Source organism: Tasmannia lanceolata, unplaced genomic scaffold, assembly GCF_043159265.1.
Source record: "Tasmannia lanceolata isolate RefF3 unplaced genomic scaffold, GAP_Taslan_0.1 ptg000007l, whole genome shotgun sequence".
Classification (NCBI taxonomy): Eukaryota; Viridiplantae; Streptophyta; class Magnoliopsida; order Canellales; family Winteraceae; genus Tasmannia; species Tasmannia lanceolata.
In genome coordinates this window covers 11,724,566-11,741,246 of record NW_027518684.1, presented here as the reverse complement: position 1 = coordinate 11,741,246, position 16,681 = coordinate 11,724,566, and the positions used below count along the sequence as shown (strand labels likewise).

The following is a 16,681-nucleotide window of genomic DNA, read 5'->3' as shown; positions in this document are numbered from 1 at the left end:
CATAGTACATGTGTGGGGCCTGTTTAAAACAGTCATAACTCAAAGAACGTAAGCTATTTTGATGGAAAAAAGACTCTAATACCCCCTTATGACTTAAAAAGATTTAAATAACACTCTGAAAACTAAATAAAACTCTTTTAGCACTAATGATGTGGCTCGTATTCTTAATTCCTTAATTCTTCATTTCATCTTCAATGGTCCCCTATCGGTGACAGCCATAAATAGTGTTCAACGACTGTAAACAAATGCCCGACAACACTGAACAAATTATTTTGTTTTCGAATGGCAATCAACAAATTATTAAAACATAAATAAAACAAATTTGGAATAATTTTACAGACATCAGCCACCACAATAAAAAAAAAGTTCATGGTATTTTACAGCTACAACTCCAACAAGCGTCAATGGAAAGTACTGCTGCAATTATAAAAAAGATCACAAAAATAACATCAATTATTCATCCCCAAACCAATAGAACAAACTTCCCACGCAAATGAAGAGATCAATGAACAACCCCTAAACAAGCATGAAAAATAATATAATCTTCTGCAACTCTCCACAAGAAAACTTTGATTGGGATCACACCAACACATTGATGTTGAACAGTAAATCAAAGAGTATCCGCGGATCTCACTTGTATTGGGATGTCAACCAAGAAAATGATAAATCTGCCTCCACACGCTACTGGGGGGCTGACGGGTCCAATGCTTATTGCACTCATATCCAAACTGATGGGATACCCACTGCTACCGGTGCTCAAATGCACTGGTTGCCTAAACACCAAGAAGAAACAATATCCCAAAATGCTCATGCCATTTTTGTAATTTCCTCTATGTGTAACCATGGTTTTAAATTTCCACCAAAACTGACCTGAAACAACCGAAATGTTGCCGTCTCCATTCCCACCGAAACATTACATAAACTGAAATGCTTATTGAAACCAAAACTGTAAGTATGTTAGTAGTGTAGTATACCAGTACGTGTTACATGATTATATTTATATGAATTGCATGTGAAATGTTATGCATTAAGATAAAAATAAAAAAATAATATATATATATATATATATATATATATATATATATATATATATATATAGAGAGAGAGAGAGAGAGAGAGAGAGAGAGAGAGAGAGAGAGAGAGAGAGAGAGAGAGAGAACGGTTCCTACACACATGTGTAGATAAGTTATCTACACACTAGCTTAAAATACAGTGGGGGCCACATTATTTGGGTGATCCAAACCATTCATTTTTAAGGCCCTCTCATAGATAGGGTGTCCACAAAAAATCAGATCCATAGGATCATCCTAACCATTCGAACTTTGGAGGCAAAAAATGAACTAATTTATGAAGGTTTAAAGACATCCATTTTACCTCCACAAATCGTAGGGTTGGGATGATCCTATGGATCTGATTTTTTGTAGACACCCTATCTATGTGAGGGCCTTTAAAATGGATGGCTTGGATCACCCAAACAATGTGGGCCTCTACTGTATTTTAAGCTAGTGTGTAGAGAACTCTCTACACATATGTGTAGGAACCGTTTTCTCACATATATATATATATATATATATATATATATATATATATATATATATATATATATATATATATATGAGAAAACGGTTCCTACACACAAGTGTAGATAAGTTATCTACACACTAGCTTAAAATACTGTGGGGGCTCACATTGTTTGGGTGATCCAAAGCATTCATTTGATGGGCCCTCACATAGATAGGGTGTGCCCAAAAAATCAGCTTCATAGGATCATCCTAACCCTTCTAACCGTGGAGGCAAAAAATGGACATATTTGTGAAGGTTTATACACGTCCATTTTACCTCCACAAATCGTAGGGTTGGGATGATCCTATGGAGCTGATTTTTGTTGGACACCCTATCTATGTGAGGGCCAATCAAGTAAATGGTTTGGATCACCCGAACAATATGCCCTCCACTGTATTTTAAGCTAGTGTGTAGATAACTTATCTACACTAGTGTGTAGAAACCGTTCTCTCTCTCTCTCTCTATATATATATATATATATATATATATATATATATATATGAGGAAAGTGCCCCTCTCTCTCTCTCTATATATATATATGTAGATATATGAACTACACGTGAAAAGTGGTTTGTACTAAATTATCAAATATTCATGATGTTTGATGTTGTTGAATCATTATAGGTAGGTTTTGTTTTTCTTATGTGATGGTTTTTTAGTGTGTATTTGTGCTTATTCTAGCACTTCATAAAGTTTCATCTTAAATGTCCATCATTTGCATATGTTTCCATAGGTTTCCATGATTTACGGGATTTATTCTATGTTAACCATAGAATGAGAGCAGGTTGGTTGAAGTGGAAGCTTGCCTCAAGAGTTCTGTGCAACCGTAAAATCCCTACCAAGTTGAAGGGAAAGTTTTATAAGACAGCTATGAGGCTAGCCATGCTGTACGGCTCAGAATGTTGGGCCACCAAGAAGCAGCATGTGCATAAGATGAGTGTAGCGGAGATGCGAATGCTTAGATGGATGTGCGGCCACACAAGGTTAGATAGAATTAAAAAGGAAGATATTCGTAAAAAGGTGGGGATGGCACCAATTGAGGAGAAGATGAGAGAGCACCGCTTAAGATGGTTTGGACATATCCAACGTAGGCCTTTGGATGATCCGGTGAGAAGAGGCGACTCGTGCCAAATTGATGGAGCAAAAAGAGGTAGGGGCAGACCGAAAACAACTTGGGTAGAAACAGTGTGGAAAGACTTGATAACTAGGAACATAACAGAGAACATGACCTTGGATAGGATAGAATGGAAGAAAATGATCCACGTAGAAGAACCCAACTAGAACCAGGATTAGAGCCGGGTAGATTCCTTTCACCTTCTTCTTGAAATATTTCTAAAGGATTCATTTAGCCGACCCCAACTAGTTTGGGACAAAGGCTTTGTTGAGTTGAGTTGAGTACGAGATTTCCACTCCATATGAAATTGACATGCTTCCATTTCCATCACAATCGAAACACATATCGAAACCAAAACTTGAAACCTTGTATATAAGAACTCAAAATAACCATGTTAATCCACACATATACTCCAAAAGTGACCCCACTTATAAACTTAACACCCAACCAATTAAAAAACAGATAAATTAATGGCAACATGGCAACTAATGTCCAAACTAGCAAAATAGAAATGTAAAACTATTAATTGGCCATGGTGGCCCGCCTATCTGCACGATCAAGTCCCTCCCCCTCTTCTTGGTCACGTGAAACCCCATAGCAGGTGGACCCCACTAATCACAACTAAAATTGGGATATTACACATTGTTTTCCTCAGTTTTTCTAGCCTTATCTACCTCACTTACCTTGAAATTGGAAAGGTGGCAGGCATACATAATTAAGAGGGTGTTCAGAGTAAGCTCCTATTGTCTTTGTTCCTGTCTTTGGACTTTCCTAGTTTGAGGAAGCCCCCATCGTCTTTGTTCCTACCTCTGTACTTCCCTAGTTTTGAAATTTCATGAGCTCTTATGTATCATCTTCTACATACTTTTTGTACCTCTCTCTTATAGGCTTTAATTTGAAATTTGGCTTTCGTTCTTCTTTATCCTAATTTGTATGGACTCTTGATTTCTCCTGCTTGATGTCAAACATTGGTGGACACATTTTTTCAGGGTAACCCTATGAGTGGGGGTGCCACCATATTTCTTTAATATAATGCAGTTGCAAATAGTGTAGCTTTCTTTTTGTTTTTCTTCCTCTTATGTTTTTGTCATGATTGTAAATCAAGCATCTAACTTAGTGTCGTGGCATGGTTCTTTAGCTCTCTACTTTGCTTTCTGATATGGGGCTAAACATTCGTGAAGCGCATGTTTTCTCTACAACTGATGGCTATTCTTTGGATGTATTTGTGGTGGACGGTTGGCCAGTTGAGGTAGGCTTTTTTGTAAAATGATATGGCTACGATTCATGGATCTTGTTTTGTGCTATGCCTTTATTTAATGTGATAGCAAATTTCTTTCAAGGTTCGGTGAACACAGTGTTAATTTTGTCTAATGTTTGCATTTTTTTTTTTTGAATGGCTTTAATGTTTGCATTTTAGTTGTGATTTTTTTATACACTTTGTATCTGTTGTGTAATTTTACTTAGTCTGATCTCATTTCTTGTTTATATTAATGGTGAAACCATAACATTCCAGTTTACCAATCAACTTAGATAACTTCCTTTGGTTTTGATCTTTGGCAGTGACTGAAACTATGCTTCACAGTTAATGACTAAAATGCACATTCAATAATGGCATGACCTAATCTCTTGAACGTAGTTCTCAACAATATTGAACAAACCCTCATATCTCTTTGGAGAGAGAGCGAGAGAGAGAGAGAGAGAGAGAGAGAGAGAGAGAGAGAGCTGACTAAGCCGAAAAAATCTAATCTAGGATCTTTTAAGAATATATCAATTCTCACCATTCAAAAAGAGAGAGAAAGAGAGAAAAGAATAGATCAATTCTAAATGTAAGCTAACAAAGCTCAAGTAAAAGAAAGTCTCTATTCCTAATTAACAAGAATCACAACGTAGCTATGAGATTTGAGATTAACTCAAATCTCCTCCAACACACCTACCTATTTTGCTTTCCCACAAAATTGGAAACTCCTCTTTTGCACGGCATCGTGGAACCCATATGTATCATTGTTGGCTCTGCCACTGTGTGCATTGGCTTGGCTTGGCTCGTCTGGAACTGTGTATGTGTTATGATGGTTCTAATGCTCCCCCTCTCAATTGACTCTCTGCTCATGATGCTAAGTTGCCTTCTAAACTTAGAAAACTTTTGAGAAGACAATCCTTCTGTGAATGTGTCAACCCTTGATCTTCCGTGTCCACCGGTAAGATATTTATGTCATGCTGAGAGAACTCTCTAATAAAGTGGCTATGCATTTCAATTTGTTCCATCCTTGCATGAAACAATGGGTGAACCAATTCCAAAGGTTCTTTTGCCATTTAATTTCATTCTTAAAATGGTAACCTGTGTCCCTTCCCAAACTAGCATCCTGCACACAAGCTGTTCGGTCTGAGCTCTATTTCAGGCAGTCTGATGCAGGGGCATTTTCCAAAGATAACAGGGTAGATGAGATGGGCAAGGAGGTGCATCGGCAACTCGAGCACCCCAAAACAATCCGACGGTCCGAGTGGATCCGAAGGCGTCACTAAACTGGATCTGAGGGCGTCACTAAGTTGCTTGTGTTTTGGAAGCAAGGGTAGCAACGTCATTCTTCTCTCCATTTAAGCGTAGCAATGTCATTTCCTTCACCTCTTTAAGTCTCTGTTGTAAACCTGGCGTATAAATAGCCATTTCTCTTGTTTTTTTTTTTAGTTCAGTTTGAGGGAACGAGAATAAGAAATCTGAAAGAAGGGAACGAGCTGCTTGAAAGGGAGTTCAGCTGATTGTAATTCTCTCTAGCAAGATTGAATTGAGCTTGAGATTTCAAGCTGTTCATCTTGTTCACGTGTTCTTCCTTGTACCTTGCAAGGAATCAACCAATTTCCTCATAGTTTGGATGTCTCCTCATCCAATTACATCTGTTGTTTGAAGTTGCATTGAATAAGAGAGAATTCTGTGACTACTTGTGCTTGTTTCTTCATTTGCTATACTCAATTGTAGTGTCTCTTTGTGCAATACTTCTCCGATTGAAAGCTAGGGCTTGTCACACCTCTTCCGACCACCATTCCATGTTTTCACCTGCATCACAGTCCCTTCACAAGGTCACACTTTGTCATCACTTGAAGCTTTTTGTATCCAACATATGCTAGTCTCTCATTCCAAAGGTCCATATACTGACATCATTTGGTCCGCTTCATACACATTGGCTTAGCTGAAATCATATACACAGAGTGCACCGTCTTTCCTATCATCCTAGGAGTACCTTCCATGAACACCTTCTCAAAAACCTCCATATCTTCAGGTCGAAATATGACACAATATCTTGAAGTGGTTATCTCTGGAACATGCAACAAGTTCTTTGACATGATATGCCTCATGGAGTATGCAGCCGTCACCAAATCTCGAGTCAATTTTCGCATCACCCATGGGCTTTATTAGGTTTCGTGAACTGAACTGTCAGCTGTCACTATAACTCTGTTCCTTGTAAAGGATCCTTGAAAGTGAATAACTACAAAGCTAGGAGAAGGGGAGAAGAGAGAAACATGGAGTGTGAAATCTCTTCCGACTTCATTAAAAATAAAAAATGGAGAATGCATTAGTATTTATGCATTGAATGGTCAAATGACCAAAATATCGCTAGTTATATAGTTAAAACTTTTTTTTTGTATGATTATGAAATTTTATTAAATAATGGGACCAACCCCATGATCAAGGTGTTCAAGAACCGAACTGCAAAAAACAAAAACAAAAGGGAAAATTCATCAAAGATCCCAATGAATGTGACAGGGATATGCAAAAGACCTGAACTATTGAGAGAAGCCCTGATCCAAAAATATGAAATGACTCCTTGATTACCCCGGTACGTGCGAGAGCATCAGCCTTCGAATTAGATGATCGCCAAGCATGGTTGAACACAACTCGATGACCCTCCAGGATGTCCTGAGTGTCCTCATTGGTGTCCGCAAATCTCCACGGATATCCCATACCCAATCACGTTGAATGAGTCTCCCTCAACGATTGTCTGATCAAGCTATGACAGACTAGAATCTCAACACCATGTAGAATCGCTTGTACCTTCACTTCATTTGCTTCTTTAGATCCGATTGGACGCAAGAGAGCCCAAATCTTGGGACAATCGTCCTTGTTCAATAGAACTCCAATGTGATGTAGCACCGTGAAGAAAAATTGAGGAAAGGAGAGAGAAATAGACGAAATGGGGCAGAATTTGAAGAATAGGGGAAGAAGAGACGAAAATAACCTGAAGAAGAGACGAATTTAGGGGGAAGTAGAAGAAGAAGAGAAGAATAGACGAATTTAGGGAGAGAAGAGAAGAAATCAGAAGAGGGAAGAAGAAAACCAGAATTAGAGGGAGAATAATCTTTATTCAATATCAATCAAAGTTACAAAATAAGTTGTAAAGAGGTCTATATATAGGCAAATAAACAACCTACAAGATAGAAACCTACTAAAATAAGAATTCCTAAAAATAACATGGAAAATAAAATCCTAGAAACTAATAACATGGAAATAAAATACTAGAAACTAAATAATGTGGAAATAAATCCTAATATCTGCATCATTCTCCCCCGCTTGAAAATAACTCGACCTCGAGTTCTAGTCCACCTCGATCAAATATGTAGATGAGCAACTCGAGCAATAGTAATAGTAACACATCAAACTCTGTCATGTATAATACGCGTTAAAACCGTGAGAAGCGCCTGAAATGTCGATGGAATGAGAGTGAAGAAATCGCCCATGTAGAATCATAATAACGCAACCCACGCTGAATAAGCAAACTGGCTGAAAATATAGCAACATGCTCCTCTTTGAACGGTGGGATTGGCATAACAGCTATGGGCAATACCAATCCATGACCAGCCTCAATAAAGATGTCAGCAGCTGGTATCAAATCCGGCTCAAAGGAATCAACAACAAAATCATATGTTAGAATCGTATCTGGCATAGTGATATCAGACGGGCAATCCTCCTGATCAATCTGCGTAACAAGCACCTCTGTGTCAGCACAAATCTCGACAAGCTTCCCAAGTAATGGCTCATCAAGCAAGGCACTCGCCGCTGAATCATAACGGTGCTCGGTCAACTCTGTCAATGGAACAACCTCACATGGCTCCGTCACAATATCTGCCTCGACTGTGGAAGTGGCAAGATGTCCCTCTAGATGCTCGGCAACTGGTGCTGGGGAAATCTCAGAAGCATCATGCGCAATGATGTCGATATCAGCAATCAACTGAGTCTCTAACTCTGGATCGTCCATCTCAGAATCTGAGTATGATGGAATCAAAGTCTCAACATCAATGATCTTATCAATACTAGCATCTGGACCCGTAAGAATATCAGCAACGGGTAAGACGGATGAAGTAGTGGAGCGGCTCTGCAAATCTAACTCACGCATGCGACGCTCTAAATTCTCAGCTTCAATTTTAGCTTCGCGTGCATGACGGGCTGCTGCTTCTTGTTCACGACGAGCAGCTTCTTCTCGTCGAGCAACTGCTTCATGCATCAATTGTTTTTCATATCGATATGCCCTTATTGCATAAATACCCATAAACTCATCACGAACATCCTCCCATCGACGGAATAGAGAACTGCGATAACGGTCCGTGTTTTGACTTATCCATAACTTTTCGGCTTGTCGTCGTACAGTTTTTCTGGCTCGATAGATAGTTGCTCGATGATCATAGCCGTAGTATTCATGATATGCATCCAAAGCATTGATCCATCGTAGACATACAGTCTCATAATAACTATAGGGAATGCGGTCTTGAAAATATTGATCGTCGTACCCGTCAAAATATGGAACATAGGGCGGAAACATTGAGATAGACGTCGAAAACTGAAATCAACCATTTGATTTGTTTGTCATGTCGAAATGAATACAACACCTGCCTCGGATTTGAAATCGGATGACGGAAAGGTGTTGATCGGATGATGGCACGTAATCGACGGTTGAGATTGCTCCTGAAACTGTGCTGAAAGTCACTGTCTGCTGCTGAAACTGATACGGGTGTGCTCTACTTTTTTTTTTTGATTTTTTTTAGGGAGGGTGCAGAATGGTAAAAGAGGGGGTTTAAATAGTCTGTCGTAAATGGAAAGGGGTGCCCATGGGAAGAATGGGGGAGTGAGATATAACACCCCTTTTTTCTCACTTAAGCACGTGAGTAACTTAAATGGAAGGGGGTGTCCAAGTGGAAAGAAGGGGGTAGAAATACCTAAATATAAGGGATTTAATATACCTAATATGGGGGGCTGTCCTAGGTAAATAAAGGGGTTGATAAAGTTACTCGTTTTTTTTTTCTTCAAATCTCTCACCGACTACTCTAGGCATGCAGAAAAGGTACCTTACTTTCTAGGATGATGTAACACTGCTGTAGAAAAGAAACTTGCTAGCCAAGTTACTTAACTACATAAAGCAACTTAACTTTTTCTCTTTTAATCCAACTGTTAGATTCCCACGCTAACTTGCCTTCTCTTTTATTTGAACGACAACTGGACAAGGTAACTTACCATTTTACTGTGATATTGTGAAAATAGGGACAAGTTGCCTTTCGTTTTCTTCAAAGGAAACTTACTGTGTCACGGAACTCCTTTCAAAAAGGTAACTTGTACAGCAAGGCAACTTGCCTTCTTGGATGGAAAAAAAAAAATGTCCTTCCTCTGCATGACTCCAAAGTCTGGCTGGAAGAGGAGAGCTTGTGATCCCAGAAAATTGCCGAAATTTTTTGGTGATGGTGATGGGGAAAAAAAAATCTGCAGCAGATGGGGCCTTTGGAATGGGCTTGGGTATTGGGAAGAGGCTGAAATTCAAGAGTTTAGGAGATGGTTTAAGGGAAGAGGCTGAAACTCAAGAGTTTAGGGGATGGTTTAAGAGGCTGATATTAAAGTGGCTCTTGAAGGTGATGGATATGTTAAAGGGTTTGCAATTTTAGGGACTAGGTGTAATGGTGTTCGGTAAAAAAATAACAAGGGTTGGGCTGGGTTGTGGTTTTCCGTGGAGGAGATGGAGGCTATGGAAGGTGGATGGGCTGGTGTTAGGGCTTCAAAACAGCTTTAAACATGTGTCACAACTGCAGAACTGGAGCAGAATATTGTACCTTTTATCAGCTGATCGTGGGCAGAGAATTCTGACCTTAGTTGCTGAAATTTCGGCAACTTTAATCTTGTAGTGGCTAATATTCGATTGATCTCTGCCTTGCCACAACTCTTGGGGACTTTTTGCAGACACGTTGATCAGTGGTACCCGAATTGTTGGAAATCCTTGGTCAGACTTCTTGGATCTTTCGCTTTGATACCAAATTGATGCAGCACCGTGAATAAAAATTGAGGAAAGAGAGAAATAGACGAATGGGGATAGAATTTGAAGAACACGGGAAGAAGAGACGAAAATAACCTGAAGAAGAGACGACTTTAGGGAGAAGTAGAAGAAGAAGAGAAGAATAGACGAATTTAGGGAGAGAAGAGAAGAAATCAGAAGTGGGAAGAAGAAAACCAGAATTAGAGGGAGAAGAATCTTTATTCAATATCAATCAAAGTTACAAAATAAGTTGTAAAGAGGCCTATATATAGGCAAATAAACAACCTACAAGATAGAAACCTACTAAAATAAGAATTCCTTAAAAATAACATGGAAAATAAAATCCTAGAAACTAATAACATGGAAATAAAATACTAGAAACTAAATAATGTGGAAATAAATCCTAATATCTGCATCACAATGCCAACCAGCCCTGGGTTGCCAAAACTCAAAGCATCAAGGTTCAGTTTCAGAGGGGGGGGGGGGGCGCGGGTGAGAGGTTCTCCTCTCTAGGCTGCGGACTATTATTGGCCTTTACATTTCACTTGGCCTTTTGTATAGGCTCCTCTAGAGCAACCCTGTTCACCCCACAAATTATCTCTCATGTTTCGGGTCATCTGATGTTCTTTTTTGAAGACAACATGGCAAATGTGTGCCATGCCTCCTTGTGGATATTTTCAGCATGTATATGGATAAGCATGTCATCCTCCACCGATTACTTGAGGGCTGAAATGGACTTCGTGGCCTTGACATTCCACTTGGCCTTTTGCATTGGCTCCTCTAAAGCAAACATTGTTCTCCCATGATTCACGGCCTTGCAAAAGCTACTCCATACATAGCTTCCAAAGTTCTTAATTAACAACAAACACAACTTAGTGCAGTGATAAACTGAAATATCAATGGTCCTTCCTATTTTTGGTTTCCCGTCATTGTGGGACCCACATGCGTCATCATGGGCTCCGCCACTATGCGTGCTGACCCGGTCCTTGTGGCACCTCATAGGAGCCGGAGATGACTCTTCTAATAGATACAGCGGTAAATGTTTCCCTTGCCGCCCCTATATAAATGTACGTAGTGTGGAATCCCAAAGCTTTTCGTGGGTTGCCACTTAAATGTAGTCTACAAGGAACTTCCAGGTATCCTTCGCAGCATGGCGGATGATTTTGTTACCTGCTGAATGTATGGGGGACCTAAAATAACTTTTGCGGCATACCCCACTGTCATCTGACTTAAAATATATGGCTTCTTTTAAATTGTCCGGTTTTCTATATGTATGGACCTGATAACTCATTTTATCAGCTATGGTTGATGTGAACATGTGTGCTTTTCTCCTCTGAGATAGTGACCTTATAAATTATTAAGGAGCATTGTGATTCTATTTTCTTATATGACAGGGATTCGAGCCCAAATGTTGCTGACTTTGCAATGATGTGGTCAGGGAACAGATGGCTTGCACGAAGCTCTGGAGAAAGCAATTGCAGGAACTGAGGTGGATCTTTGTCAGTAGATTTTGTTTATATCTATCTAGTACTTGTATTTTGTTGTTTGGCTTAATGTTTTGAACAATTTCCTGTTTGTGTTATAAAGATAAGGGTGATGATTCGCCCCCCCACCCCTCCCCCCCCCCCCCCCCCCCCCCGGTAGGATTATGCGCCCCCCTGTCGACGTGATTTGACGTCAAAAAGTGTTAGTCTGTCCACAATTCACTTTAAAAGGGGGGCGCGGGGGGGGGGGGGGGGGGGGGGGGGGGGGAGGGGGAGAGGAAATCATCTCCCTAAAGATAAATATCAAATTTCATTGTTTTTTGTTTTTATTAGTGCTGTTGCTTAGGTGATTTTGTACTTTCTTGGATCTCACTGGATTGGAAGGAATCTATTTTATTTGTACTGTTTCATCTTAGCTAGCCTCAGGTGAGTCATGTTCGCGCCTTGATGGGTTTAACTTCCTTTTGAGTGGGCCATGGGAGTTTGTCATGAATGATGTCGCTGAAAAAATAATAATGCATGTTCTTCATTAATCATGACAGTGCTTTTAAGTGCAGGGAAAGACCAAAATGCCCGACCTATATAACTAAAGTCATCAATCTTAGCAGTCTTATAATACAATCAACAAAGTTATTGGGTGTAATATGCTATTTTATAGTAGCTGTCATTGCGCTCTCTCTCTCTCTCTCATCAATACATTGTAGAGAGGTATTTTGGTCATCTAATTTTACAGTTTCAGGTGATTATTATTATTATTTTTTTGCTAATGCATAACGGAACATAAGTTTTGATGGCAAAGGTCCTTAAAAGGTTCTTGAATCTGTGGAAAGTTTTTTGAATTCTTGAAAAGGTTTAAAGAAAGGCTCAAGAAAGTTAAAGATATGATAAATAATAGGTAAAGAATGTAAAGAAAGGGTAAAGATCGATAAAAATTAGTTATATGGGAGGAAAGATTGATAAAGATTGGTTCTTGAGGTGCCTCTCATAAAAAAAAAAGATTGGTTCTTGAGTGGTTGGGTGATTTATAAGTTGATTGTGGGTTGGTTTGGGTTGGAATGGACTTAGAAAGGGAAAAGGGAATGTGGAGACGGGAAAAAGAGAAACTGAAAGAGAATGTGGAAAAGGGGAAAAGGGAATATAGGAAAGGAAAAGCTATTTTTCCTGGGGTTTCCCCTCGAGAAACATGAAGGAACCTTGCATCTTAAATAGTTTTTTGCACTTGAAAAAATAGGGAGTACTTACAAGAAAGGTAACATCAACACAGAGAGACCATTCTTTTTGAATATGGGAGTCAACTTATCAATACTAGGACTCGGAGAATGAACAAAAAGTATAACTTATCAATGCTAGGACTCAGAGAATGAACAAAACAAACTGATACAGGACGTGTACGGCAAGATAATACTCATGCAACTCTGATACCCTTTGATGAAGGATTCTAACAATAGATTATCTCACACAAGATTTAGGTTTAATATCAGATAGAGGTGGGATTTTCAAGCTGTAATCTGAAGGTTTATGGGCTGTTACTGTCCAATAAAGGACTTACAGATGTAAACAGTCTGTTTCTAACATAAAGCCTGTCTGGATTAGTGTTAAATAAATTCTGGGTGACCATACTGAATATTCAAACTGGTCTCACGTGAAAAAGGGGACTGTGGGATGATTTTGAACAGGAACAGTTCACAGTCATGCTCTGTTTTAACACGAATTTCACAATCAACTTCAGGTTTAAATAAGTCAGTTCTTAAACAGGTTTGGTAAAAAATCAGATAGGCAATAAACCTGTGACAGAAGTATTACCGAGGACATATGTAAGTGTCTTTGATAGTTTAATGCTGGGCAGAATTTTAGATATCTGTAACAGGTATTTAATTATACTGAATTAGTCTGGATTTAAATCTGCAGCGATAATATCTTTGACAGATCTAATGTGTCTGATACAACAGGGTTAAAAGTTAAAACAGGGTTTTAGGTGGATCTACAGCCTTACAATGACTGTCATGGGATGTATGGGTCAAAGTTATGGGCTATATGTGATAGAGGGAGTACGGATAATAGGGTTTAAAAGCTTAAGGTGAGTGTTAAGGCTGCCTTGGGCATTGTAGCGCTGGCAACGTGTAGGAAAAAGAAAAGAGAAGAAATGAAGAACTACAAGTACACCACGACTCTAACAATAAATAATTACAAGTTTTCCACTTATTAGTAATTGGCTCCATCACATTACCACATTCTTAACAATGTTTTCTTGTTCTATCATTGCAAACTTTTGTGTAATTAGCAATTTTGTTGTACATAAGAGAAGGTTATTCGGAAATTGCATACTTAACACTAATTTTAAATAATACCAAAGAGGCAGAAAACTAATCATCTATGAAAATCGTTTTTTCCTTTCTCTCGTTCTCCCACTGTAGGTTTTGAATTCCTTTCAAAAACCTTCTTTCATCTACGAGCGATATGCTGTATTATTGGGAAAATGCTTGTCAGTGTTTCCACTCTCCTTGCAGTGCACTGGGGAGTGTGTGGCAATTATTACCCGGGCTGTGGTCCCGCATATGCTCTTGGAGTGCCTGTGGTCATTCGCAGTAACATTTTTTTGGGTATCATAATTTCTCTTCAATTATAACTGCTCAATATACATTGATGCACCTACCATTCAAAAAAAAAAAAAAAAAACAAAAACCCATTGATGCACCTATGCCACATCTCATTTTCCTTAAAATTCCATATTGTGGCACCATTTGAGACATTCTAATGCTGTTAAGGCATGCCTGTATTTTTTATTATTATTGATGTTTGTAAGCATGTACTTCTCTGTAGCCTATCATGATATGTTTCTAGGAAGTTGCTCCGGGCCTTTTTCTTTCCTTTTTTTTTTCTCATTTTGTGTGTGTGAGGAGTCAGTGCAAGCTTTTAATAATTGTAATCTTTGTCATCCTGTTGATAAATATGTAGGGAACATGGTCTGGCTCATCGCCTTCTCAATCAGCTGTAGAGAAGGCACTGGCAGCTCAACCAAAACTTGGTGATTGGGAAATCGACAGGAGGTTATTGAAGATAGGAGAGAAAATTGCTTCTGGATCTTGTGGAGATTTGTGAGTCAGGAACCATAAAGAAATTTAGTAGTCCTGTTTATTTTATTATTTAGTTTTCATCTTGTCAGCGGACACCTTTCTTGTGTTGTTTACATACAGGTATCGCGGAACGTTCTTTGGTCTGGATGTTGCCGTAAAAGTTCTTAAATCTGAGCATTTAAATGAAGCTTTAGAGGTAGAATTTGTGCAAGAAGTAATGATCCTAAGGTGAATAGCTACAGAACAGTTACCATGGAAATCCACTTTCACTCTATATCTAGGATCGAGTATTATTAATTTATTGATTTATATTATTCTCCAGCTACAGTTTGCTTCTTTAACTTCCACAATATTCATTAAGTTCCTCAAATCATTTTGCGCTGGACACTTCCCAGGGATCCATTGTCTTATGAAGAAAATCCTCTTACACATTTTTGTGAACTAGATCTTATCTTTATGCCTAATGTTCACATGATCATTATTTTTCGCGTGATGAGCTTCTTGGTGACATTTCAACTAAAGCATGTCTAACTGAAATTATTTGTTCTCGAGTGCGAATAAATATAGGTTTGGCTTTAATTTTTTTCCTTCTCATTTCTGGCTGTTAAAATATAAAAGATTAAATAACGCAATCTCCAAGAGCAAAACGTCCTAGGTTCAAAACTTGTTGATATTAAAAAACCACTTGTAATGGCCAACCCAAAAGAGGGGCCACATGTGCCACATGTAGGCCAACCCTAAAAAGAGGGGCCACACGAAGTATAAAAGATTAAATAACGCCATCTCCAACAGCTTAAGCTTTTGGAGTAATTGGTTTTTTGACTGGCATTCATATATATTGCAGTATATGGCTGAACACGAAAACTGGTATCTTTTTCTCCATCGTGGCACATAATTTTTTTATTGGTATAGTTGAATTTTAGGAAATATTTTATTGCCTTTAGTTGCACTATGTAACCTGACTATGCTCACTTCACTTGCCATATGTCATACAATTTACTATGGTTCAACTTTATGGGGCTTCTTGCATTGGTTTATTAGTTTTTCACTAGCAAATTCTATGGCATGACACATTTTGTTTGTTCTCTTTCATGTATCTATGGTACCTATATAAGTTTACTATGTAACTATGCATTGGTCTTGTTGTGTTGCCTTTTGCATTGTCATAGCTCCATATCATTTTATCATATTGGCATCAATAATTACTTGGTTTCATATATTGTATGATGGTTTGTAGGGAAGTTCAACACAAGAATATTGTTCAATTTATTGGCGCATGCACAAAGCTTCCACAGTTGTGCATAGTAACAGGTAGTGAACTTCCTATTGGCATATGTTGTTTGTTATTTTCCTTACAGATTTATACTTTAATTTTTTTTATTTTTTATGTTGGCATAGTCTCTTTTTTTACTAATTGAATTTACGTTTTCTATCACACAAAAAATTTAATTGAAGATGGTTGAGAGTCATTTCTTAACAGTAACGATAATTTTATTAAAATAACCAGTTGGCTGGGTATGTACAACAGGGTCAAGGCGTCCCACAACATATATACATCAGCGAAGCCCCGAAAGAACCTACCGCCGTTTCACCTAACCTTCTAACCTGCTCTCCCTCTCTAAAAATGAGCCTAACACGAGGCCCTCTTCCTCCATTGCTCCTTTCCCAAGGGCGATGATTTTTTCGCCCCCGGGCCCTCCCGTAGGATAATGCGCCCCCCTTTTAATGTGATTTGACATAAAAAAGCGTTAAAGTCTGCCCACAATTCACGTTAAAAGGGGCACGCATTACCCTACAGATTTTTTTTTTTGGGGGGGGGGGGGGGGTGGCGCGAAAAAACCATTTCCCTTTTTCAAACTTATCTGCTTATTCATTAGACGACCTCTTTCATATGCTGTAACTCTGGGCCTATAATCAAGCATAGGTCTCTAATTTTGCAAGTTTACACGGACCTAATGCTCTATTCCTCGCCCATGCCAAGGCATTCGTAGAGTCCTTTCAATAATTGAAGGACCTCCCCATGGAAGTTACTTGCCGCCTCAAACCCCAAAGGAAACTTTTCACATTCGCCTCATCAGTCACATACACCCACCGACCTAGAGAAGGAAATCAATGTACCTCAATTACTCAACTCAACTCAACTAAGCCTTTGTCCCAAACCAG

General features: G+C 38.8%; 1 protein-coding gene across 2 annotated transcripts in view; it reads left to right on the top strand.

Moving 5' to 3' along the window:
* The window catches only part of LOC143881903 (serine/threonine-protein kinase STY46-like), a 35,073-nt gene that overhangs the window by 12,233 nt on the left and 6,159 nt on the right, over positions 1 to 16,681 (top strand). For both annotated transcript variants that reach the window (XM_077385243.1, XM_077385242.1), the window contains 5 exons: positions 3,816 to 3,926; positions 11,399 to 11,449; positions 14,400 to 14,539; positions 14,639 to 14,746; positions 15,756 to 15,829. In XM_077385243.1, the coding sequence (XP_077241358.1) occupies positions 3,816 to 3,926; positions 11,399 to 11,449; positions 14,400 to 14,539; positions 14,639 to 14,746; positions 15,756 to 15,829 (484 nt within the window). The remainder of the gene's footprint in view (positions 1 to 3,815; positions 3,927 to 11,398; positions 11,450 to 14,399; positions 14,540 to 14,638; positions 14,747 to 15,755; positions 15,830 to 16,681) is intronic.